This window comes from Tupaia chinensis, unplaced genomic scaffold, assembly GCF_000334495.1.
Source record: "Tupaia chinensis unplaced genomic scaffold, TupChi_1.0 Scaffold143654_1, whole genome shotgun sequence".
Lineage (NCBI taxonomy): Eukaryota > Metazoa > Chordata > Mammalia > Scandentia > Tupaiidae > Tupaia > Tupaia belangeri.
The window spans coordinates 506,435-531,541 of record NW_006203502.1 but is presented as its reverse complement, the minus strand read 5'-3'; the positions used below and the strand labels follow the sequence as shown (position 1 = coordinate 531,541).

At 39.7% G+C, this 25,107-nt stretch overlaps 1 protein-coding gene and 1 pseudogene across 1 annotated transcript in view; one reads left to right on the top strand and one right to left on the bottom strand.

The window, feature by feature from the left end:
- Positions 1-25,107, bottom strand: part of ZNF566 (zinc finger protein 566) — a 41,888-nt gene that overhangs the window by 5,292 nt on the left and 11,489 nt on the right. Inside the window, 3 exon segments of the mRNA XM_027766767.1 lie at positions 16,442-16,537; positions 16,837-16,963; positions 21,223-21,277. Coding sequence (XP_027622568.1) covers positions 16,442-16,537; positions 16,837-16,963; positions 21,223-21,231 — 232 coding nt within the window. The 5' untranslated portion in view covers positions 21,232-21,277.
- LOC114005354 (ribosomal L1 domain-containing protein 1 pseudogene) lies at positions 22,640-24,121 on the top strand (annotated as a pseudogene).

Below are 25,107 nucleotides of genomic sequence, written 5' to 3'. Positions count from 1 at the left end.
CAGCCCCAGTTATTTATTGTATTATTCGTGGTTTCTTTTTTTTTTTTTTTTTTTAGAGATTTTTGTTATAAATGTGTACACTCACCAGAGAGACAGAAAGCAAGAAAACCCCCCCCCCCTTGCCTCCCACAATCCCTTCTTTACCCTCCTCTTGGGATTCTGGGCACACATGCACACATGCCTGGTGTGAGCCTCAAGTTACTGAGTTTAGGACTTGAACTGCAGTTGCCCATGTGGGAGTCCAGGGATGTAACTGCTATGCCATATGCTGGCCCCTGTATGGCTGCTTTTAAGTTATTATGGCAGAATTGTGTAGTTGTGACAGAGACTGCATGGACTAGAAGACTAAGACTTACTATCTGACCCATCAATAGTGTGCCAGCCCCTAAAAGTTAGATCTCTAATGTCCACTACAGTAGCTATTAGCCATATGTGGCTATTTAAATTTAAAATAACTAAAATGAAATAAAATTCCAAATTCAGTTCCTTAGTTACACAATTCATATTTTTAGTGTTCAATAGCCAAATGTGGTTAGTAGTTTCCATACTGGAAATAAAAAAATGTAAGACAATTCTATCATCACTGAATGTTTTACTGGACAGCTCTGGTCTAAGTTCTACAAGCAGAGGACCAAGGGCTCTTTAACAAATAAGAAAACAGAGGGCAGACAGATGAGAGACTAAGTTAAGAAAAGGCAAGTGTTGAAAGAATCTAGTATGAGTGGTATATATGAAGGATTCTTTTGTGGATAGCTATGGTACATGTTTGGGATTTGAGAAAAGTATTGTTTATCTTGGAATTTTGACACACTGATCTCAGGAGAATAGAGAAGGGGACTTAATAAGTACATGAGCATTATAGTAGTGACTGACAGAAAGTAAAGGCATTTGCAAGTTCAAAGAGAAGGGAAGAGAATAGAATGGGAGGCAGTATATTGCTATTTAGAGATCAGAGGTAACAGTTTCAGTTATAACAAAAGTTCAAATAACTACAAGCTTTGTTTTCCTTGGCAAATTAGTTTTGAGCCCATAGTTCCCTGTCTACTACAATAGGAATGGTAACTCTGTGATCACTGTGTAGATTGAGAATAACTACGTAAAATACCTGGTATAAAACAAATGAGAGAAAATACTATGGACAAATTTCTATATAGAAATGAAGTTGTTGGGGAAGTGATGTGTTTTTGAGTAACACACTAAGGACCCAGAAGGAAAAGTTCAAGCCCAATGGTGAAAATCATTCTAGTACCCTATTCTTCCTCTTCCTCTTGCAACTGTTCAGCAAATCTTGTCTAGTCTTGCTCCTAAATATTTTTTGAAATTTTTTCTTCCTTCTCTTTCCAATACAGTACCTAGCATGAAATATCTCTCCCTTAGACTGGAAGAGATTGCTATTTAATTTCCCTATCTGAGGTTTACAATCTTGAATCTATGTCACAAAAATGACATTAAACTGCCACTGTTCTGCTTAAAATCAATGGTTTTCTATATAATACTGCTTTTGGATCTAAGGTCTATAACGCTCTAAACAATATGGTTTCTACTTGCCTCTTCAACCAAATTTTACACAATGCTCTCTCATTTGCTTGCCACCTTTTTTTCTTTTTAATTGCCAATGGGTAGGGGAACCATCAGAAAGAAAGGAGGGGAGAGAAAGCACCCCCTGGTGGGGTGTCATCACACCACAATCCTTTCTTCATTTTTCCATCCTGTTGGGATTTGGGGCAGGCAAACTATGTGCTCAACATCTTTCTCTCAAGCTGCCAGGACTAGGATTCAAACTGCAGTCAGGCACATGGGACACGGCTCTCTAGAATGCTAGGCTACAAAGATGGCCCACTCCCATTTGCTTGCTTGCTTGCTTTATTTTTTAAAGAGGTTTTTGCCTTAGGGCGTATACTCTGTACAGAGAAACAGAGGCAGTGCAAGGGAAAGTGAGAAATCACTCCCTAGGGAGATGGACACACAGCAATCCCTTGTTTTCCATTCTCTTCCAAAGATCTTAGGAATGAACACACACATACCTGGCATGATTTTCAAGCCACCAGGTCCAGGATTCGAATTAGTCAGCCATGTCGGAGTCCAGCAACACAATCGCTCTGCCATCTGTTGCCTTCCCCCTATTTGCTTTCTATGCTCCATCCATTGGCCATATTTTTTAGTTTTTGAAATGCTTCCAGTTCTTTGTACTCCTCAATGCTTTACCAGGTACTCTTTCCTCCTCCTTTTTTTTTTTTTAAAGAATTATTTATCTATTTAATTCCATATATTATTATTATTATTATTATTTTAATTTGATCAGACAAAGACACAGAGAGAGAAAAGGAAAGTGAAAAAGCAAGCTGCCAGGTCTGGGACTTGAACCGCGGTTGGCCATGTGGGAATTCAACGCCTTTAACCACCATGCTAGCTGCCAGCACTGGTACTATTTCTTATGTCTTGTTCTTGGTCTTGATAACTACTGCTTATTATCTATTAAATTTCTACTTTTTAAGAGAGATTTTTGCTAGAGGGCTAGTACACTCAACAGACAGACACAGAGACAGAAAGTGAGAAATCACCCCCTAGGGGGATGGCAATGCTGCAATCCCTTCTCATCCATTCTCCACTTAGGATTTTGGGCACACACACACGTATGCCCCATGTGAGTTTTAAGTTGCTGGGTCTGGGACTTGAACCACAATCAACTATGTGGGAGTCCAGCGATGTAACCATTATACCATCTGCTAGTCCCTATTAAATTTCTATTTAGGGGCCAGCAGGTGATGTAGTGGTTAAGGTGCTGGACTCCCACATGGCAAACTGCGGTTCAAGTCCTAGGACTGGTGGCTTGCTTTCTCACTTTCTCTCTCTCTCGTCAAACTGAAAAATAATAATAAATAAAATTAAATAATTCTTTAAAAAATTTCTATTTAAAGGTCATGCTTTTTGAGGCCTTTCTTGATCCCAGACCAAATGATACCTTACTGTAATTACACTTTCAGCACTCTGTTCTCTTCTCTAACAGGATTTTCACAATTGGTTAATATTTCTTTTGTCACACTGGGTACACACGTGCATGTGTGCCCAAAATCCTGAGAGGAGGATGGAAGAGAAGGGATTACAGTGTGGCCAACTCCCTAGGGGGTGATTTCTTGTTTTCTGTGTTTCTGTGAGTACACATGCCCTATAGCAAAAATCTCTCTCTCAAAAAAACAAAACAAAACAACACCACCAAAAACCCCAGAAGATTACATTCTGGAAAAACCTAGCCAAAGAGAAAAGATCTGATAGGTGGTGGCAGTTGAATTGTTCAGACAGGTCACATGATTGTGTGAGAGAGAAAAAATGAGAAATGTCACTCCCCAAGGGGATGACCACATTGCAATCCCTTCTCCTCCAATCTCCTGTTGAGATTTTAACTGTCAGTATTTTGGGGGAGGTTTGAGAGATTTCTGTTACAGGGTGCATGTGCTCACCAGGGAGACAGAAAGTAAGAAATCGCCCCCACCCGCCACCCCGGGGAGATGGCCATGCCACAATCCCTTCTCCTCCATTCTCCTCTCAGGACTTTGGACATGGATGTACACCCCTCCCCCCAGCCCCAGTGTAAGTTTCAAGCCACTGGGTCCAGGACTTGAACAGCAGTCGGCCATGTGGGAGTCCAGCCATGTAACCATTACACCATCTGCTGGTCCCAATTGCTGGTATATTTTACAGGCTGCCAGGTCTAGGACTCAAACTGTACAATCAACCATGTGGGATCCAGCTGCTTTATCTACCACACCACCTGGATGGCCTATAAATCAGCTTTTTTAATGAAGGTGTCCTCAAACAGTCTTAAGATCTGTGAAGATAAGGATCGTGTCTGTTACTTTCACCAATGAGTATCCAACTTTTAGCATGATAGCTGGTATATATTGGGAGATCAACAAATATTTATTGAGGGACTCAGTCAGTTTTATACAAACAGATAGCATTAAGATACTAAACATTTCAGGAAAACCTTAAATATGAGACATTAAAATAAAGAAGAAAAAGAAAAGAACCCAAGAAGGAGATACATACAAAACAAGGTTGCTCCCAAACAAGACAAAGGTTAATTGCATAGAAAACAAAAAGTTATCCAAAAAGTAAAATGTGATAGAGCTCAGCAATGAAAACCAATACATAGTCATTAAGTGAATTGAATACTGATTTAATTGAAAAATCATGGATTGGCCCCATAGCCACATCTCACAGGCTAACTAGGGTTTAAATCTTGGCTCCAGTGACTTCAAAGCAAATCAAGCACACACAAGCATTCCCATGATCCTGTCTGTCTGGCGAGCGCACGCGCCCTATAGTGAAAACCTCCCCCCCCCAAAAAAAAAGTAAGATAAATTGCTCACATTTCTCACATTCCACATTAAAAATGTGATCATCAAAAAAAAAAGTAGAAGTAAAGAGCAAAAAAAAATAGTTAATAGATTTAAAACTTGCTGACTCTTTGGACAGGGGATTGATTGTACAGCCTTATAAACCATATTATAATATACAGGTAATATAAATCTATTTTTCAAAGTTTCTTTATTCATTCCATGACTATGTAAACATGCACAAGAGAGACAGGACCCAATGTTGCAATCCATCCACAGCCCTCAGCTAGCTCTGGATCATAGGCAAGCATATGCCTGGCATACTCAAGGAGGTCTCTGGACCTGAACTAGGAACCCTCCCATGTGGGATTGCCTCAGTGTTGTACTCTACCATTGTGCCAACATTGGGACCTGAATATAAATACATTTTTTAAATAAATACTTTGGTTTGATGATAGAGAGGTAAGACTCCCACATGGCCGACTGGTTCTGACAGCTTGTTTTCTCACTTTCCCTCTTTTGTCTCTCCTTCACTCTGTCCCTCTCTGGTCAAGTTAAAATAAATAAATAAATACATAAATAAAATAAATAAAGTTCAATAAAATAATTATTTAAAAAAATAATAAAATAAACAACCTAAATTGATACCTCATGGAACTAGAAAATGAAGAAGCTAAGACCAAAGTTAGCAGAAGGAAATAATAAAAATCTGAGCAGAAATAAATGAAATGGAAGGCCCCATAGCACAATAGTTAAGCACTGTATGTAGGGAGCCAAATCCCAGATAGCTGACAACAGTTAGTTTGAATCCTGGCCCTGGAGGCTTGAAAAACACTCTTGGTCCATGTATGTGTATGCCCAAAATTCTAAAAGGAAACAGAGATGAAGGAAAGGGACTACAGTATGACTAATCTCTATGGAGGGGGTGTGCTCTCTCATCTCTCTTTCTTGCTTGCTTTCTCCAGGGGTTTGGTCACAATGCAATTCTTTCTACTCCATTTCTTACTCCTGCTGGGATTTTCAGTACACATGCACACGTGCTTGACAAGTTCTTCAGGCCACTGAGTCCAGGACTCAAACACCACAGTCAGTCACTTGGGATCCAGGTAACTCAACTGCAGGGAGCACCCTAAAGTAAATACACTCTAAGTGCTACCGCTATCACTGCAGGGCATGCAAAAGCTCTAAATAAAGACTTAATCTACTGCTGGGTTTTATAGATAGAAGAAACCTGAGTGTTAGCCAGAGAAGGCCAGGAGAGGCTTGTTTAGATCCTTGAGGTACTCCACAGCTGAAGTGTGGAGCTTTACCTCCCCTACAAGAAAATGAGCACAGAACAATTCAGAGCTGAGGCATCTCCAGCAAATCCAACTGACTCCAGCTTTTCTCTGTCCTTTCTCAATCCAGAGGCCTTCTCCTCAGGGTACCCTATCTCTTGGCCCTAGGGGCAGAGACACTTGACCACCAATGCCACTGACCAGGCCTCCAAACTTTTTTTTTTTTTTTTAATTTGGCAGAGGGTGCATGTGAGCACCGAGTGGGGGGAGACAAAGAGAGAAAGTGAGAAAGCACACCCGCCCCCCTTGGTCATGTCACAATCCCTTCTCATCCATTTCTCCCTTCTTTTAAGATTTTGGGCATGTATACATACGCGCCCGATGTGTTTCTCAAGCCACTGGGTCCAGGACTTGAAACAGAGAGTTGGCCATGTAGAACCTAGCTACCTTAACCACCACACCTCTGGCTGGCCTTTCAAGCTCATTTTATGAGTCCAGTATTACCATGACACCAAAACCAGACTAAAACATAACAAGAAAATTATAGGCTGGGCCAGCCCAAGGTATCATGATTAAAACAACTAGATCCCATATGGCTAAGTTTGAGTCCCAGACCAGGAGCTTAACAAATATACTAGGTGTGTATGCATACACACTTAAAATTTTATATAGATGGAGAAGAAGGGATTGCAGTATGACTATTTCCCATCGGAAGACTTTTCAATTTCTATCTCTCTGTTTCTCTCTAGTGAACATACATGCTCTCTGGCAAAATTTAAAAAGACAGAAAAGGAAATTACAGGCCAATATCTCTGGTGAACACAGATGCAAAATATAAATCTTCAAAACAATATCAGCAAATTAATTTCAACAACATATTACAAGTCTCATATACCATGATGAAGTGGGATTTATCCCTTGTATGTAGGTTATATTTCAGCATATACACAGCAATCAGTGTTATATACCACATTAAGAAAATGAAGGAGTAAAGTCATATGATCATCTCAATAAATATTGAAAAATCATTTGACAAAATTCAACATTCTTTTATAATAAATATTCTTAACAAATTAGGTATAGAAGTAATGTACTGCAAAATAAAGTCTGTATAATACAAATCCACAGCTAACATCATTCTCAACAGTGGAAAGCTGAAAGCTTTTCCTCTAAGATCAGGAATAAGACAAGGATAACCACTCTTCACATTTCTATTCAAGTTTCATACTGGAGTTCTTAGCTAGAGCAATTAGGGAAGAAGAAGAAATAAAATCCATCCAAATTGGTGGGGAAATAGTTAAACTGTCTAATTAGAGATGATAACAATCTTATATAAATAAAATACTATTTTTTTAAAAAAGAATTTTTTAAATTTAACTTTATTTACTTAGTTTAATTTGACCAGAGAAGGACAGAGCAAGAGAGAGAAACACAGAGAGAGGGAAAATAAGAAAACAAGCTGCCAGGTCTGGGACTCGAACTGTGGTTGGTCATGTGGTAGTCCAGTGCCCTTAACCATCATACCACTTGCCAGTCCCTATAAAGAAAACTCTAAAGACCACTATAAAACTGTTCAAGCTAATGAACAAATTCAGTGAAGTTGCATGGTATAAAATCAACAAAAAAATCAGTAGTGTTGAGACCAGCAAGTGGCTGGTGGCTAAGGCTAGACCTATTCAAGAATACTATTCAAAGCAACCTAAAGATTCAATGCAATCCCTATCAAAACTCCAATGACATTTTCCACAGAAATAGAAAAGACAAGTATACAATTCATATGGAACTACAAAAGACCCCCAAATAGCCATGGCAATCTTGAAAAATAGTACAAAGTTGGAGGCATCACAATGCCTGATTTCAACATGTATTGTAAACCTGTAATACCCAAAACAACACGGTACTGCATGAAAGTAGATATGTAGAACAAGGGAACAAATAGAGAATCTAGAGTCTCAATACAGGTATCAGGAATACACAATGGGTAAAGGACAGTTTCTTAAATAAATGGTATTGAGAAAACAGAATATTTGCATATACAAGAATGAAACTGGGTCCTTATATCCCACACACTGTGCAAAAATACTCAAAATGGATTAGAGACTTACATGTAAGACCAGAAACTGTGAAACTACAGGGAAAAACAGGAGTAAACCTCTAAAACATTGGGTCTGTGCAATTATTTCCGGCAAATAACTCTAAAAGCACAGGCAATAAATGCAAAAGTAGACAAGAAAGTAATTCAATTTATGATCAGACTAAAATGCTTCTGCACAACAAAGGAAAACAATGAACAGACTTAGATAATCCAGAGTGGGATAAAACACTTGCCAATCATGTACCTAACAGGTTAATATCCAAATTATACATAAGGAACTCTACTCAATAGCAGTTAATAGCAATTTTAAAATGGGCGTTTCTCAAAGTAGACAAGAAAGTAATTCAATTTATGATCAGACTAAAATGCTTCTGCACAACAAAGGAAAACAATGAACAGACTTAGATAATCCAGAGTGGGATAAAACACTTGCCAATCATGTACCTAACAGGTTAATATCCAAATTATACATAAGGAACTCTACTCAATAGCAGTTAATAGCAATTTTAAAATGGGTGTTTCTCAGACAGCAGGTGCCATGGTAGTTAAGGTGATGGATCCCACATGGCTGACTTTGCATTTCGAGTTCTGGACATAACAGCTTAAGAAACATGCTGGGTGTATGTGTGCACAAGCCTAAAACCCCAAGAAGAGAAATGGAGAGGGGACTGCAGTGTGGCCATCCCCCCCACCACCATAGAGTGATTTCTCACTTTCTCTCTCTCTGTCTCTCCGGCAAGTGCACATAGCATATGGCAAAAATCCTAAAAAAAAGAAAAGGACACTTCACTTCATGGGCTAGCCTGGGAGCACAGCAATTAAGTACTATACAGAGGCGGCCAGATCCCATATGTCTGAATAGCATTTGAGTCCTGGCCCCTGAAGCTTGTACAAAGGGTGCATGCATTCGTGCCCAAGATCCTGACAGGATGAAGAACTGGAGGAAAAAGGTTAAAGCATGACCAAGCCCCATTGCAGGGTTCTTTTCTGTGTGTTCTCTCTCTCATGCATGTGTTTGCACACATCCTCTGGCTGAATAAAGTAATAAGAAATGGGCATTAGTTGGGGCCTGATATTGGTGCAGCAGTGATATGCAGAGTTCTGTGAGGTTGACCCACCTGGGAGGGTCCTGGGTTTGTGTCCAGAGACCTCCCTGAGTGCACTAGGTACTTGGGTGCCCATGGTAGAGGGCTGACTGAGGCTGTGAGTGGATTGCAGTGTCATGATCCTGTTAAGAGTTCTATTTCTCTGTCTCACTGTCTCTCATGGAAGAAAAAGATAAATACACTTTAAAAAGGGGACATTTCTTAAAAGAAGACATACAAATGGCCAACTGATATATGAAAAATGCTCAACAATACTAATTATCAGGAAAATGCAAATCAAAATCATAATGAAATATCACCTCACACCTGTCAGAAGTGCTTTTATCAATGGCACCAGCAGATGGCATAATGGTTTTTTTGCTGGGTGCGTGTGCGTGCGTGCCCAAGATCCTGAGAGGAGAATGGAGGAGAAGGGACTGCGGCATGGCCATCCGCCCTGGGGGATGATTTCTCTGTCTTTCTAGCAAGCAAACACGCACTATAGCAAAAATCTCTTTTAAGAAGAAAAAGAACTGCTTTTATAGAAACAGTCATTGTGGAAAACAGGATGGAAGTACGTGGAGAAAAGGAAACTCTCTAACACTGTTAGTAGAAATGTAAATTGTTACAGTCATTGTGGAAAACAGGATGGAAGTTCTTTAGAACTATCATATGGGGCCAGTGTGTGGTGCGGAAGTTAAGGCAGCTGGATCCCACATGGCCAAATGCATGGTGGCTTGAAAAATAAGCTGGGTGCATGTATGTGCTTGCCCAAAATCCCAAAAAGAGAATGTTGGAGAAGGAACTGTGGTGTGGCCATCCCCTCCAGGAGTGTGATTTCTCACTTCCTCTTTCTCTCTCTCTAACTGGCACACACACCCTATAGCAAAACTAAGGAAAAAAATTTAATATCTATCATATGATACAGCAATCCCACTACTGGGTATATATCCATGGAAAAGGTTATATCAAAGAGACATCTCACTCCTATGTTCACTGCAATATTATTCAAAATAGCTAAGATGGATAAACACCCAAACACAATATACTAGTCAGCCTTTAATATGAAGGAAATTCTGCTATTTTTAACAACAGGGATGAATCTCATGAGCATTATGCTAAGTGAAATAAGTCAGGCACAGAAAGATAAATCTGCATGGTCTCACGTATGCAAAGAATCTCTAAAAAATGTCAAACTCATAGAAGCAGAGAGTAGAATGGTGGTTGCTAGGAGTTAGGGGGTGGGGAAAATGAGGATATTGACATAAGGGTTTCAGTTTTGTAGAATGAAAAGTCTGTAGGTCTGGGAACCAGCAGTTAGCATAATGGCTATGTCGCTGGACTCCCACGTAGTCGACTGCGGTTCGCGACCCGGACCCGGTGGCTTAAAACTCACGCCGGGTGCGTGTGCGTGTGTGCCCAAGATCCCAAGAGGAGAATGGAGGAGAAGGGATTGCGGCGTGACCATCCCCCTTGGGGGGTGATTTCTCGCTTTCTGTCTCTCTGTCTCTGTCTGGCGAGAGCACACGCCCTATAGCAAAAACCTCTCCAAAAATAAAAAATAAAAAAAAATAAGTCTGTAGGTCTGATGTAGTCAATACTGATCTGATGCAGTATATACTAATATAGTATTTACTACTATGTGTGTGTATGCACAAATAGTAACACAGGTTCATCATGTAGAACTAAGCTAATAATATGGTGTGCATTATATACTTTAAATTTACTGAGAGTAGATCTTAAATGTTTTTACCACACACAGAAAAAAATAACTATATGGTGAAGAATATGTTAATTAGCTTGACTGTTGTAATCATTTCACAATGTATGTTAAACACTACATTGTATACCATAAGTATCTAATTTTCCTTTGTCAATTTTACCTCAAGAATGCAGACAAAATAAATTAGAATGCATTACTGAAAAAAACTTTCAGAGAAAAGAGAATGGAAATGACGACAGAAAATAATGTGTCATAGAGAACAAAACTGAGGTAGAAACTAAGATAAATGCAAAACATAAATTCCAGAAGAAAAGTATGACAATGATGTACAACTAGTTATAGGGCCAAAAATAAAACAAATCTCCATGGTTAAAGAAAACCCTTAGTAATCAGACGATTCCTTTCTATGTCAAGCAGGATTTATGATGAGTTTTAATTAGATATATCTCAGGAGTCTAATGATGGTACAGTGGTAAAACTTGACGCTCTCTGAGGCTAACATACATGGGAGGGTCCTGAGTTTGTGTATGGAGATACACAGGGTGTGCATGTAACCATGATCCTGTGCTGGCTGGGGCTGCAGGTTGACCCCCTATTGGGGGTTCTGTTTGTCTCTGTCTCTTATGTTCATGGAGTAAATAAATGAATAAACTTTAAAAAAGAAAGAATTATTTATCTTGGTGTAATTTCTGAGATTCAAAGGAAGAGAGAAAACTCATCAAAGTAAAGCCTGGTAATACAAGTCATATCCTATACAGTTTTGTGTTTGGTGCTGCTGCCATAGTTCATTAAAGTTCTCAGTTATCAATAGTTACCAGCCTACAGAGATCAGAATATGTAATTTAGAAACCTGAATTGGGACCAGTAAATGGTGTAATGGTTATATTGCTGTACTCTCACATGGTTGACTGCAGTTTGAGTCCTAGGGTGGCTTGAAACTCATGCTGGGCACATGTGCAGGTGTGCCCAAAATCCCAAGAGAATGGAGAAATGTCTGTGGCATTGCGGTCATGCCCCCAGGGGTGATTTCTCACTTTCTGCCTCTCTCGCAAGTGCACATGCCCTATAGCAAAAATATCTCTTAAAAAAAAAAAAAAAAAGAAATCTGAATATTTCTTTCTCTTTTTTTGTGTGTGTGTGGGGGAGATTTTTGCTATAGAGAATATGAGCTCACCATAGAGACAGAAAGTGAGACATGACCCCTAAGGGGATGGCCACGTCGCAATCCCTCCAACCTTCCTCTTCCACTCTTCCTTCAGGATCTTGGGCACTCGGTCAACTACATGGGAGTCCAGTGACACAACTATTATGTCATCTGCATTCTCTAATGACAGCTGTTTCCTAGATTTAATAGTGCTTACCAGGACTAGCAGATGGCATAACGGTAATGATTTACTAGTGCTTATCGTTTTGACATAGGGTACAGGTTCTTTCATTAGCCACTCTTTTCAATAATGCCTGGTCCCACACAGCCCCTCAGGGCATAGTCTCAGTTGCCATATACATTTGTAATATGACTTTTCTTCTTCCTTTTTTTATTTTAAAGAATTATTTATTCAATTTTATTTATTTATTATTATTATTCAATTTAACCAGAGAGAGACAGAGAGAGAGAGAAGAATGAGCGAGCAAGCTGCCAGTTCCAGGACTTGAACAACAGTTGGCCAAATGGGAATCCAGTACCTTAACCACCACGCCACCTGCTGGTCCCTGTAATATAACTTTTCTTAATTTCACCATTTTGCTGGATATATTGGGTTGCTGGAAAAATCATGATGTATTTTTCTATGTTTTTCTATGTAGAAATGTATCATGACTTATCTGTTGATCCCCAGAATCCTGTGTTCGCATTCTTTTGTAAGCACAATTATTGTTCCATTTTCTTCTGGATTCCATTCTTTATGAAGAGAAATCTAGTCATTCAAATCAGTTACCTATTAAGTAAATGCATTGTTTTTCTATAGTTCTTTCACAGTTCTTTTTCTTTTGTTTTAAACAGTTTGATTATGATGTGTAAGTATACTGTCTTTGGGTTTATCCTGTTTTGGATTACTGAGCTTCTTGAATTGGTATAACTGTTACATAGTTCATCAAATTTGATGTTTTCAGCCATTATTTCTTCAAATATTTTTTCAGTCATGTACTTTCTCTTCCTTTGAACTTTGGATGACACAAATGTTAATGCTTTTATTGCTGTTCTGTATTTCCAGGACTGTATTCTTTATCCAATATTTTTCCTTTTCTCCTGTTATTCATATTACCTTATTTCCTTTTCTGAAATTATCATTTTTTTAGGCTTTGTAAGCCACATGTAGGTCTCTGTTGTAGCTATTCAGCTCTTTGATCTTTTTTCTTTTTTTTTTAAACTGCTAGAGCTTCCATTTGCTCAGCAGAGAGACAAAGTATAGGTGGGGGAGAAAGTACCTCCCAATGGACCATGGTCACACTGCAATACTCTCTTCCATTTCTCTATCCTGCTATGATTCTTGTCATGCACACATACGCATCTTCCATGTTTTTCAAGTTGCTGGGGTGGAGACCTGAACCACAGGTGGTCATGTGGGATCTGGCTTCCTTAACCACCAGATCATAGGCAAGCCCTGGCTAATTTCTCTTGAATTACTTTCAAGTTCGCTAATTTTCCTCTGTTATCTTCAGTCTTCTAACAAGTCTATCCAGAGAGTCTTCTTTTTTTATTTTAGCTATTAGATGTTTTAATTCTAAAATTTCCATTTGTTTCTTCCTTACATCTTCTATTGTGTGTTGATTTTTTTTCTCCAAGATTTTCTGTCCACACATTGGTTTGCACAGTGTGTATGACTGCTCATTCATGTAATTTTATAATATTAATAGCTGTGTTAAAGTCATCACCTAATAATTCTAACATGATTTATTTTGGTGTCTATTGATTGTCTTTTGCCATGTGAGTTGAAATGTTCCTCATTCTTTGTATGCTCAGTGTTTTTGGCTTATGTCCTGAGCATTTTAGTAAATACTGTATCTTTTTTTAACCTGAGTGATAGTTCCATTAAGAGTTCATTTCATAATTCTTTAAATGTATACCTAAGTTCTATTACTCTTCTGTAGTTGGGATAATTTTCAATAAAAAAATTAAAAATATAGTAAGACTAGGGCCAGCAAGTGGTGTGGTGGTTACATATTTCTGTGTATGTGTATGCCTAAATCCTGCCAATTGTTCAAAAAAAAAATCTCGAATTTCACCCATTTCCTTCCAAGAACAGTGATACCTTTTTTTAAAGTTTTGCCAGAGGGCAAATACACTGGGGGGGAGGGGCACAGTGGTGGGCATGGGGAATAAGTGTCATGCCACAATCCCTTCTTCTCCATTTTCTCCATTCTGTTAGGATTTGGGGCACACATGAAGACATGCCTGGTGTGTTTCTCAAGTTGCCAAGTCTGGACTGAAACTGCAGGGTCAGTTATGTGTGATCCAGCTGACTTAACCACCAGGCCTTAGAGTTAGTCCAAAACTGATAATGGTTTAAATCATCTCTGAGCCATCATATTTCAGCATCTCTACTTCCAATCTCACCTTCTACAAAGCAGCTAGGCTAATCCTTTTAAATGTAAATTGGATCATGGCAACCCTATGCTTACAGTCTTCTAGTGACTTCTTATCTTACTGTGAAAGGATGTACTATGGCCTATTTTTTTTTTATGGGAGTACAAAAACTGATCCCCTCTTTCCTTTACTGCCTCTTTGATCTCCTACCATATACCCTACTGCCCTTACTCTGCTCCTGTCCCTGGCCTCTTAGGCTGCTCCTTGAATACAACTAATGCACTTGTGCCTCAGGGTCCTTTAAGTTTTGGCTTCCTCTGTCTGGAATGGTCTACCAGTAGCCACATATTATGAGTTACGGCTGTCCTTTAGGTCTCTGCCCAAAAGTTATCTTATCAGAAAAAGTTTCTTTTCCTACCTCACACAAAATAATCTCCTGTATCCCCTTACCCCCTTTCTCCATTTTAGTTATCATTTTGTTTTCATTTTTAGTTTGCTTTGCAGTGCATGCGCTTGCCACAGAGAGACAGAGAAAGAGAGACAGAGAGAGAGACAGAGACAAAGGGAGAAAGTGAAAAATCATCCCTGAGGGGATGACCATGTCACAATCTCTCCTCTTTCATTATCCTCTGGGGATTTGGGGCGGTTTCATGCACACACCCCTAATGTGTTTTTTTTTTTTTTTTTTTTTGCTATAGGGCATGGACACTCGCCAGAAAGACAGAGGGAGAGACAGAAAGCGAGAAATCACCCCCCGGGGGGATGGCCACACTGCATTCCCTTCTCCTCCATTCTCCTCTCAGGATCTTAGGCACACACGCACGCACATGCGCCCAGCGTGAGTTTAAGCCACCGGGTCTGGGACTCAAACCATGGCCAACTACATGGGAGTCCAGTGACATAGCCATTACACTAACTTCTGGTTCCAGACCTAATGTGATTTTCAAGCCACCAGGCCTGGGACTCGAACTGTAAACTTGGCTGTGTGAGATCCAGCTGCCTTAACCTTCATGCTACACCCCTTCATTTTATTTTTTTTTAAGCACTATTATCTGATACATTACATGTTCATTTTTCAATAATCTTATTTTTTTCCCTTTTTTTAAAATCTGACCAGAGAGAGAGAGAAAGGGAAACTGAAAAAGCAAGCTGCCAGGTCCAGGTCAAACTGTGGTTGGCCATGTGGGAGTCCAACACCTTAACCACTGTACCAGCTGAGGCCCCAATTTATTTCTTTCCCCTACCCGAGGGGTTAAGCTCTGCATATTCCATTTATTATTGTACCATCAGTGTTGAGAATAGTGCTGGTCATACAACAGGTACTCAATAAGCATATAATGAATAAATAAAATATGTTGTTTTGTTTTTTCTCCTTCATATCAAATTTCTGTCTTTGCCAACTCTAACTTCTCCACAGAGACACAAACCCTTTATTGCTAATACTTTATCTAAAATCAATGGCATGCATACCCAAATCTTCCTCTTTCACCTCTATGTGGGTCAGTTCCTCTTCTACATCCTTACCCTCACTTTCTACTAAGCTCCCTATTTTAAATTCTACTTTGTAGAAGTTATTTACATATTCTAGTACTCCTACTGGGCTATGAAGTCTAAAATTGTGTATTTCTTTTGAAAAATATTTGCAGCACCTAGCTAAATACTTCACACATTTGAAAATCAATAAATGTTGGTTAATTGTATGAACGAACCAATAAGGGTATAAAGTCCTATTTCACAAAACAAAAACAAAAACAAAAAACCCCACCTTGCTAAAGAAATAAGTCTTTGGCAATGTAGAAAAAAAATACATTTCAGGAGACAGTGATGCTTTTAGAAGAGTAAATAGAAGATAAGCTGGGAAGGGACTTGATCCAAAATATAGATAGAAAGAATATCACTAGGGTAGAGGAAGGTACCAGCTAGTTAGAATCGGGAGACAAGCAGTAAGAGGAAAAAAACAGACGTTATTAGGTAAGAAGAAAAAGTAAGGTCACTTGAAAGCTCATGCTGAAAAGGTCAAATGTTTATACTATGGGCCTAAAGCTTTTTTTTTTTTTTTTGAGATTTTCACTGTAGGGTGCGTACGCTCGCCAGACAGACAGAGAGAGACATAGAAACAGAAAGTGAGAAATCACCCCCCAGGGGGGATGGCCACGCCGCAATCCCTTCTCCTCCATTCTCCTCTCAGGATCTTGGGCACACACGCACACGCGCCCGGCGTGAGTTTTAAGCCACCGGGTCCGGGACACGAACCGCGGTCGACTACGTGGGAGTCCAGCGACATAGCCATTATGCTAACTGCTGGTTCCCGGGCCTAAAGCTTTTGAGGGAGGTGATAGCATCTGGAAGCTACAGTCTCTCCACTGACCAACTGGGTTGTTACCTGCCATGACCCACTTACCTGGCCACTGGCCTCCTGTTAGCTGTCTGTCAACCAACCAAGGCTCCTTCCCTTGCTCCAAGTAGGAGATCACAATTGGTTTAGAAATGGAATACCCTGCTTACAAAAGAATAAGACAGATTTATGATGAGAATGACTCAGATTTTAAATCCAGTCCTTTCATTATAAAAAGACATGACATTAAAAGAAGAGTCAAAGAAAGATTCAACAAACAGATTTGAAACATCCCCCATAACTTAATGCAGCTCTCTTTTTCTAACTCTATTAATATTCAGAATATTCAGACAGGAACAGGGTATAGAAATCCCAACTGGCTTTTGAGATGATCATTTAATATTGGAAGAAGCAGACTTTCCAAGGCCAGAATCTGAATTATTATGGGCAGATGTCCTTACCCATTGAAACCAAGTTGCTGTAATTCTCCAACATCACATCTCTGTATAAATCTCTCTGATCATCATTCAGGCATTCCCACTCCTCCTGAGAGAAGTCTATGGACACATCACTGAACATCAATGACTCCTGGAACAACAACCATGTATAATTTGATTAATAAATACAAGTGTTTTTGTGACAGAAAGAGAGAAGAAAAAGATTAGAGGAAGTGAAATATAGTGAACATCTGAACACAGCAGAAGACTAAATAAATAAGCAAAACTATCTTACTTTGCGTCCCTGTAATTCTGTTTCCTCCAGACAAAAGCCTGACCATGATGGAATACTTGCACTATCCAAACAAGACTGGGACACTATATAACCCAGCTAAGAGAAATTTCTCAAATGAATGAATGCTTATTAGCACAATATAGGTGATCTTTCTTCCTCCCCTTTTCCCAAATAGCTAAGAGTAAATTTCCAAAATTAGGGATAAAGTCAAGACATTTATAAGAATCTGGAAAGTAGGTCATATAAGATATCAAGAATCAGAGGAGTAAAAGAATTCTCAGGAAGACCTCCAAAAGCAAGAAATAATTAAGGGCGTGGTGGCACCCTATGGCAAAAGCAAGAAATAATTAAGAACATTTCTTTAGCATTCTGATATGTTTCTTTAATATTCTGGAGAAAAGGAATTCTGAGCTAGAATTCTAGACCACAATAAAGAGAACAATTTTTCAAGATTTCTGATATGTTTCTTCAATATTCTGGAGAAAATAAATTCTGAACTAGAATTCTATAACCGAACTATTACTCTGTTGTGAATCTTGAAAAAATACATCCCTAAACACACAAGAACTCAAGCAACATTTCTTAGGAAAATACTAAAAGATATGCTCCAGCAGGGCTGGCAGGTCAGGTGTGGTGGTTAAGGAACTGGACACTCCCACATAGCCGACCACAGTTCAAGTCCTGGACCTGGTGGCTTACTTTCTTGCATTCTCTGTGTCTCTCCCTGGTCAAATTAAAATAAATAAATGAATAAATAAAATTAAAATTAAATAATTATTTTTTAAAAATTTAAAAAAAGAAGTAACTCAGAAAAGATGACCTGTGTATTAGTAAAAAAGACAGTGGTGAAAGAAAATGCAGTGAAAAAAAAGAAGTCTCAGGAAAACTGTGCAGTAGGCCTAAAGAGTAACCAGACCAAAAGGGAACAGGGGTCAAAAAGAATGAAGAGGCAGTCTCTGCATTCGAAAGAAACTGATATGTTTGAACAGATGAAAACGTATTGACTGACATGTGGCAGTGATGTTGGAGATTGTGGATACAAATGTATGAACAATTCAGCAAATGAAAAAACAAAGGCAATTAATCCCAGGAAAATAAATGGCTGTATTAGAATAAAGCCATGGATTGGCTTGGCAGAGAACAGTATATCCAGCCATAATAATGTGTACATTATTGAGTTAACCAAAAATAGTGATATATATATAATTAAGAACTGAATCAGGAAAAGGGAAAGTGCAATACATGAATGCAATGTGCCCCTTCATTTTTTTTTTTTTTTGGAGAGGTTTTTGCTATAGGGCACGTGCGCTCACCAGACAGACAGAGAGAGACAGAGAGACAGAAAGTGAGAAATCACCCCCCAGGGGGGATGGTCACGCCGCAATCCCTTCTCCTCTATTCTCCTCTTGGGATCTTGGGCACACACGCACATGTGCCCAGCGTGAGTTTAAGCCACCGGGTACGAGACTTGAACCGTGGTTGACTACATGGAAGGCCAGCGACATAGCCATTACGCTAACTGCTGGTCCCTGTGCCCCTTCATTTTACAGTAAATTGACAAGTAAAATGGACTCATCAAAAAATAGCAAGTAGGGCCAGTTCTGTGGCCTGGTGGTTAAGTCACCTGGATTCCACATGGCCAACTGTAGGGAACAGCCCAATGTTTCTTCAAGTTTGAGCAGCTTCCTACAGCCGACTTACAGTTTGAGTCCCAGACCCAGCAGCTTGAGAAACATGCTGGGTACATCTGCCTACATGCCTAAAATCTGAAAAGGAGGGAAAAATGGAGAAGAAGGAATTGCAGCATGGCTACTCCCCTTGGGGCATGTTTTCTCCTCTCTCTTTTTCTCTCTGGTGAATGCAAGCACCCTCTAGCTCACCCATACACAAATAGCAATTAAACCATATTGAAGAGCTGAAAGCAGGGAACCAGCAGTTAGCGTAATGTCTATGTCGCTGGACTCCCACGTAGTCGACCGCAGTTCACGTCCCGGACCCGGTGGCTTAAAACTCACGCCGGGAGCGTGTGTGTGCATACCCAAGATCCCAAGAGGAGAATGGAGGAGAAGGGATTGCGGCATGACCATCCCCCCTGGGGGGTAATTTCTCACTTTCTATCTCTATGTCTCTCTCTGTCTGGTGAGTGCACGCGCCCTATAGCGAAAATCTCTCCAAAAAAAAAAAAAGAGCTGAAAGCAGAAACATTTGGGGACTCGGAATGGAGATAGGCAAGCCTGCAGCAGCATTAGTTCACTTGTTAACATGTGCAAAACAACTTTTAAAAAATTTTATCTTGGGGACCAGCAGTTGGCCTATTGGCTATGTCACTGGCCTCCCATGCAGTCGACTGCAGTTCAAGTCCCGGACCCAGTGCTTAAACTCATGCTGGGTGCATGTGCGTGAATGCCCAAGATCCCGAGAGGAGAATGGAGGAGAAGGGATTGCGACATGGCTATCCCTGCTGGGGGATGATTTCCCGCATTCTGTCTCTGTCTTTCTGGTGAGTGCATGCACACTATAGCAAAAACCTCTCAAAAAAAATTTTTTTTTATCTTGAAAAATAAAATGTATAGGTCCTGCCCTGTGGCCTAGTGATTAAGGAAGCTGGATCCCACATGGCTGACTACAGTTTGAATCTCAGCCCTGGTGGCTTGAAAAGCACGCTGGAGGCACACATGCACATGTATCCAAAATCACAAGATGCAGAAATAAAGGAGAAAGGATTGTGGCATAAACATGCCGTGTTGGGGAAGTGCTTTCTCCCTTTTTCTTCCTCTTACTCCCTCTCCCTCCCTCTCCAACTTTCTGAGATAGGAGATGTGAAAAGATTTAGTAAATAAGGGCGTGAACGCTGTTTAAAAGAAGAGGGAACTGAAGAAGACACTGGGATATTGAGCGGATCAAATCCCTGAAGAAGGATCCTGGTACTCAGCATAAACAAAGTTGTTCCAAACTTGGTCTGTGTCAGATAGAGTCTGAGTCAAATAAAGAAATTAACTTTTATTTTTTTGAGAGAGAGATTTTTGCTATAGGGCTTGTGTGCTCATTGGAGAGACAGAGAAAGACAAGAAAGACATAAAGTGAGGAATCACCTCCCAGGGAGATGGCCATACTGCAATCCCTTTTTCTCCATTTTCCTCTCCGGATTTTGGGTATACATGCACATGTGCCTAGTATGAGTTTCAAGTCACTGGGTCTGGGGCTTGAACTGCAGTCGACTCCATGGGAGTCCAGTGACACAACCATTACACCATCTGCTGGTCCAGGAAATTATGTTTATTTATTTATTTATTTCTGAATAATTATTTATTGAGGCTGGCAGGTGGCATGGTGGTTGGAAGCGCTGGACTCCCACATGGCCAACCACAGTTTGAGTTCCAGACCTGGCAGCTTGCTTTCTTACTTTCTCTCTCTCTCTCTAGCAGTCTCATTCTGTCCCTCTCTGGCCAAATAAAAATAAATAAATAAATGAAATAATTCTTTAAAAAAAGTATTAGTTTTATTCATTCATTTATTTAAATTTGACCAGACACACACACACACACACACACACACACACACACAGAGAGAGAGAGAGAGAGAGAGAGAGAGGGAGAGAGAGAGAGAAGGGAGAAAGAAGAGAGAGAGTAAGCTACCAGGTCCAGGACTCAAACCATGGTCAGCCATGTGGGAATGTCCAGGGCCTTCACTACCACGCCACCTGCTGGTCCCAAGAAATTATCTTAATACACAATTTCTTAATACACAGGCATTCTTAATGAAATTAATTAGCAATTTCATGATGGATTTTAATCTGACTAAAACTTAATCAAAGAAATGTTATCCTAGCATTTGGCTGACTAGGTTAACTATAAGTTAAGAGTATGAAACTCCTAATGATGATTATCTAACCACTTCTTTTTTCTATAAATATTTCTATCAAGAGAGAAATTTTTCAATTGGTCTATTTGAATAAAGAGACACTATTGTTTCCCTTCCTTTCCAGCAAAGGTAAGCAAATATTGGCACTGCTTATAACTGAACTATCTGAAAGGTATTGTTGTTCATACCAGAAAGCATCGTGATAAGTAAAGCAAATGTGTATATGTACTAGCCATAAAAGTGACTCTATTTACCTGAGCCATGATTTTGATATTTGCAGGAAAAGGCCTCCTCTGGAAAAAGGCAGAGCTGAGGGAGGAAAAGAGATACATGAGACCCCACTTGCTTCATAATTCCCAGTGACCATTTTCCCTCTGTCTACCCTACCCAAACACTTGACAGGTATCAGTGAGAAGAATACGTACATTTCTCATCATCTGCAACTCCGAAGATGGCAGGCTTAGACTGAAGCAGGATGGATTGAGTAAGCCAATATAACGTGAAGAGTATGTATATGTTTGTGCACATATACACGTACATTTTTTTTCTCTCAAAGTATAGCATTTATACACTATTTGTTGCTATATTTTATTATTAATGTTTTTATTTACATTTTTAATACATTCAATCACATTATTTAGCTTACGAGGTGATCATTTCAATATATGAACATTTCTCCCTAGTCAAGTTTATCAAAATATAACAACCCTACCTCCCTGTCTCACCAGTGCTGTCTTCGTATGCCTCCTCCAAATGTTCTTCCCCAGGCCCCACTCCTCCACACACACCACATCTGGCATTCACATCCACCTCTTGTGTTTGTACATCTTTTAGCCTGTCAGTTTCAGTTAGAGAGTGTGGACATTCAGTATATATTAAGTGGGGACATACAGTGTCTCTCCTTTATAGCCTGGCTTGCTTCACTCAGCAGTAAATCTTCCATATTTTTCCACTTTCTGTCAAAAGCCAGGGTTTTGTTGTTATTTGTACTTAATATCTATCTTGGAATGAATCCCAAGTAATATAATACTTGGTGCTACATCATTCTCTCTTTTTCTTTTTTTCTTTTTAGATTTTTGCCATAGGGCATGTGTGCTCACTGGAGAGAGAGACAGAGAGAGAGGGAAAGTGAGAAACCACCTCCCAAGGGAAGGGTCACGCCACAGTCCCTTCTTCTCCATTCTTCTCTTGGGATTTGGGGCCGTGTGCGTGCACCCACATACCTGGCATGTTTTCCAAGCTGCCAGGTCCAGGACTCAAACCGTGGAACCAGCCATGTGGAAATATGGCACCTTAACTTCCACACCACCTGCTGGCCCAGTGTATATTCCTTATATACATCTAAACTTTAAGATGTTTAAATGGGGGTGGGCAAGTGGCATGGTGGTTAAGGGTGTTGGATCCCACAAGGCTGACCGTAGTTGAGTCCTGGGCCTGGCCGCTTGCTTTCTCTCTTTCCTTCTTTCTCATTCTGTCCCTCTCCATTCAAATTAAAATAAATAAATAATATTAAATAAAATAATTCTTTAAAAACAAAGATGTTTAAAGTATTCAAAAGAGTAAGTTATACTAAAATAGTAACAGAAGTCTAAGATGTTTGTTAAAATTAATTTATTTCTTCTATGAGAAGAGAGAGGTTCTAAACACGTGTCGGCATGAGGTGAGAACAACATGGAGGATTTTACCACGGTGTCCACTTTCAGCGCACCTGTGGCCTTGCCCGCAACTCCTGCAGACCCCACTTCACTAGAGCAGTTGGATGAAGGGCAGATAAGAAAGGAAGTGGAAGCTCTGTAGGCACATGCCGGAACTAGGAAAAACAGTAATGGATTGCTTCTGAATGAGAATGAAAATTGACTTTTAGTGGTGGTATTATAGAAAATTCCTAGCGAAGAACTGAAGGTCAGATGGCCCTTGCCTAATGATAATCTAACAGATTAGCAGAAATTTGTTTATTTACCAAGGATGAAGCCAGTTCGACTCCTGTAAAAGACAGAACATCTCTATAGAAAGCTTTCCAACAAGCATGGAGTTAAAATCATTTCTCAGATTATTCCTTTCCAGACTTTGAAAAAGGAGTTTAAAGCCTGCTAAGCCAAGCTTTGCCTTCTGAGTAGTCTTGACTTCTTCCTCACAGATGAGAATGAAAGGATCAGGCAGCTCTGACCATCACACCTCGGGAGGCATTTCTATCAAAGAAAATAAGTTCTGGTAAGTGTGAACCTTCTGGCCAAGAATTTACCACAAGACATCAATAATTCTATAGGTGGATCCATCTTAAACATCTCAAAAAGTGGTTCTTGCAGCACTATACACATTGATCAAACTGGAATGCAGGTCCAGCACATTGTTGAAAATGTTGTTGCTCTCACAAAAAGCCTTTCAGAAAAATTGCCAGAGAAATGGGAGAGTGTGAAACTCTTGTTTGTGAAAAATGAAAAATCGGCTGCCCTTCTCACCTTCTCATTTGTTAGCAGTCAGGATGAAGGCAAGAGAACATTCACTCCTACTCAGAAGAAAAAGAAAAAAATGGGAAAGGAGAAACACAAAGGAAAAGAATGTGAAAAACCAGAAGAAGAAAAAGCGAAAAACAGAAAGATAATGCAAGAGAGTAGCAAGGCTGCATCAGTTGTAACTAATGATCAGGTGGTACTGACAATTGGTGGTGTTCCAGTGAGTAATTCTGGATCCCAGAAAGGAGTGACTGTAAAACAGGAGAAGGAAAAGACTGGCCAATTGAAAGCCCAATTGAAACTGAAAGATTAATCTGAAGATGAAATTCCACAACTACTACCAATAGAAGAAACTCCAGCTAAAGGAAATATAGAGATGCAAACACATGGCACAGAAAAGATATCTCAAAAAAAGAGTTCTTGTTCCAGAACACCTGGTGGAAAGAAAAGAAAGATTTTGCCAGCTTCGGAGACCACAAAAACTGTAGAGCTTGAGACTCCAAGTAAAGGTCTGGGGAAGAAGTCAAAAATGGAAGAGATGGGGGAAAAAAGGACCCCTTCACTGGGGAAAAAAGGCCCAAGACAGACTCCAAAAAAGCCAGTGGCCAAGTTCTTTGTTACTCCTAGTAAATCTGCAAAGAAAGCCCCCCACACCCCCAAACAGTAGCCCCAAACACCTGAACTCCCCCAGTCGACTTAAAGTCAGTGAGCAAATCAGAAGGAGAAAACATAGCACTTTTTTCTAACTTTTGCTTTTTTTAAAAAAATTATTTTTTAGTTTTTCTTTTTTCTTTTTTTTTAGTTTTTTTCCTTCTCTTTTTCTCTGTTTCTTGGTTGTTTTTGTTTCTGTTGTTTCTCACTCTCTGTTTACTTTTCTGCATACTCCTGGATGCTCAGATTAAACTTCAAGTTTGGGAAGAAATACACCATCCATCAGATGACTAGAAATCACCGCGGGGCCACAAGAAATATGGAAAGCAAGAAAATACCTCTCCTCCAAGGGAAAAGAATAACTCTCTTCATCCACAAGCAGTTCAATGGAAATCATGGAAATGTCTGACCTCCCTTGAAAGTTTTAAAAGCAGACTAGATCATACAGAAAATAGAATCTCAGATGTAGACAATAGAATCACTGGCCTAGGAAAATCCACCCTGAATACTGAGAAAACTGCCTAAAAAAAAATGAGAATAATATACTAGAAATACTAGATATCATCAAATGTCCAAACATCTGTATAACTGATATCCCAGAAGGCGAAGAGACTCATAAGGGCATTGATAAACTATTCCATGAAATCCTGCAAAAAAATTTCCCAAACCTAGAGAGGCACTCAAAGATCCAGTCCCAAGAAATACAAAGGACCCCAAATAGAATCAACCCAAGATCTTCTCCAAGACACATTACAGGCAGACTGAACAAAACCACAGACAAAGACAAGATCCTAAAATTGGCAAAAGAGAAACAGCAAGTTACCTACAAAGGATATCCTATCAGACTAACAGCAGACCTCTCATCAGAAACAATGTGAGCAAGGAAAGAATGGGAAAATACATTTAAAGTGTTAAAGGAAAAGCAATTTCAACCAAGAATACTGTACGCGGCAAGATTATCCTACATGTGGGAAGAAAAGACAAAAACGTTCTGAGATAAACAAAACCTGAAAGAATTTACCAGCACCAGACCAC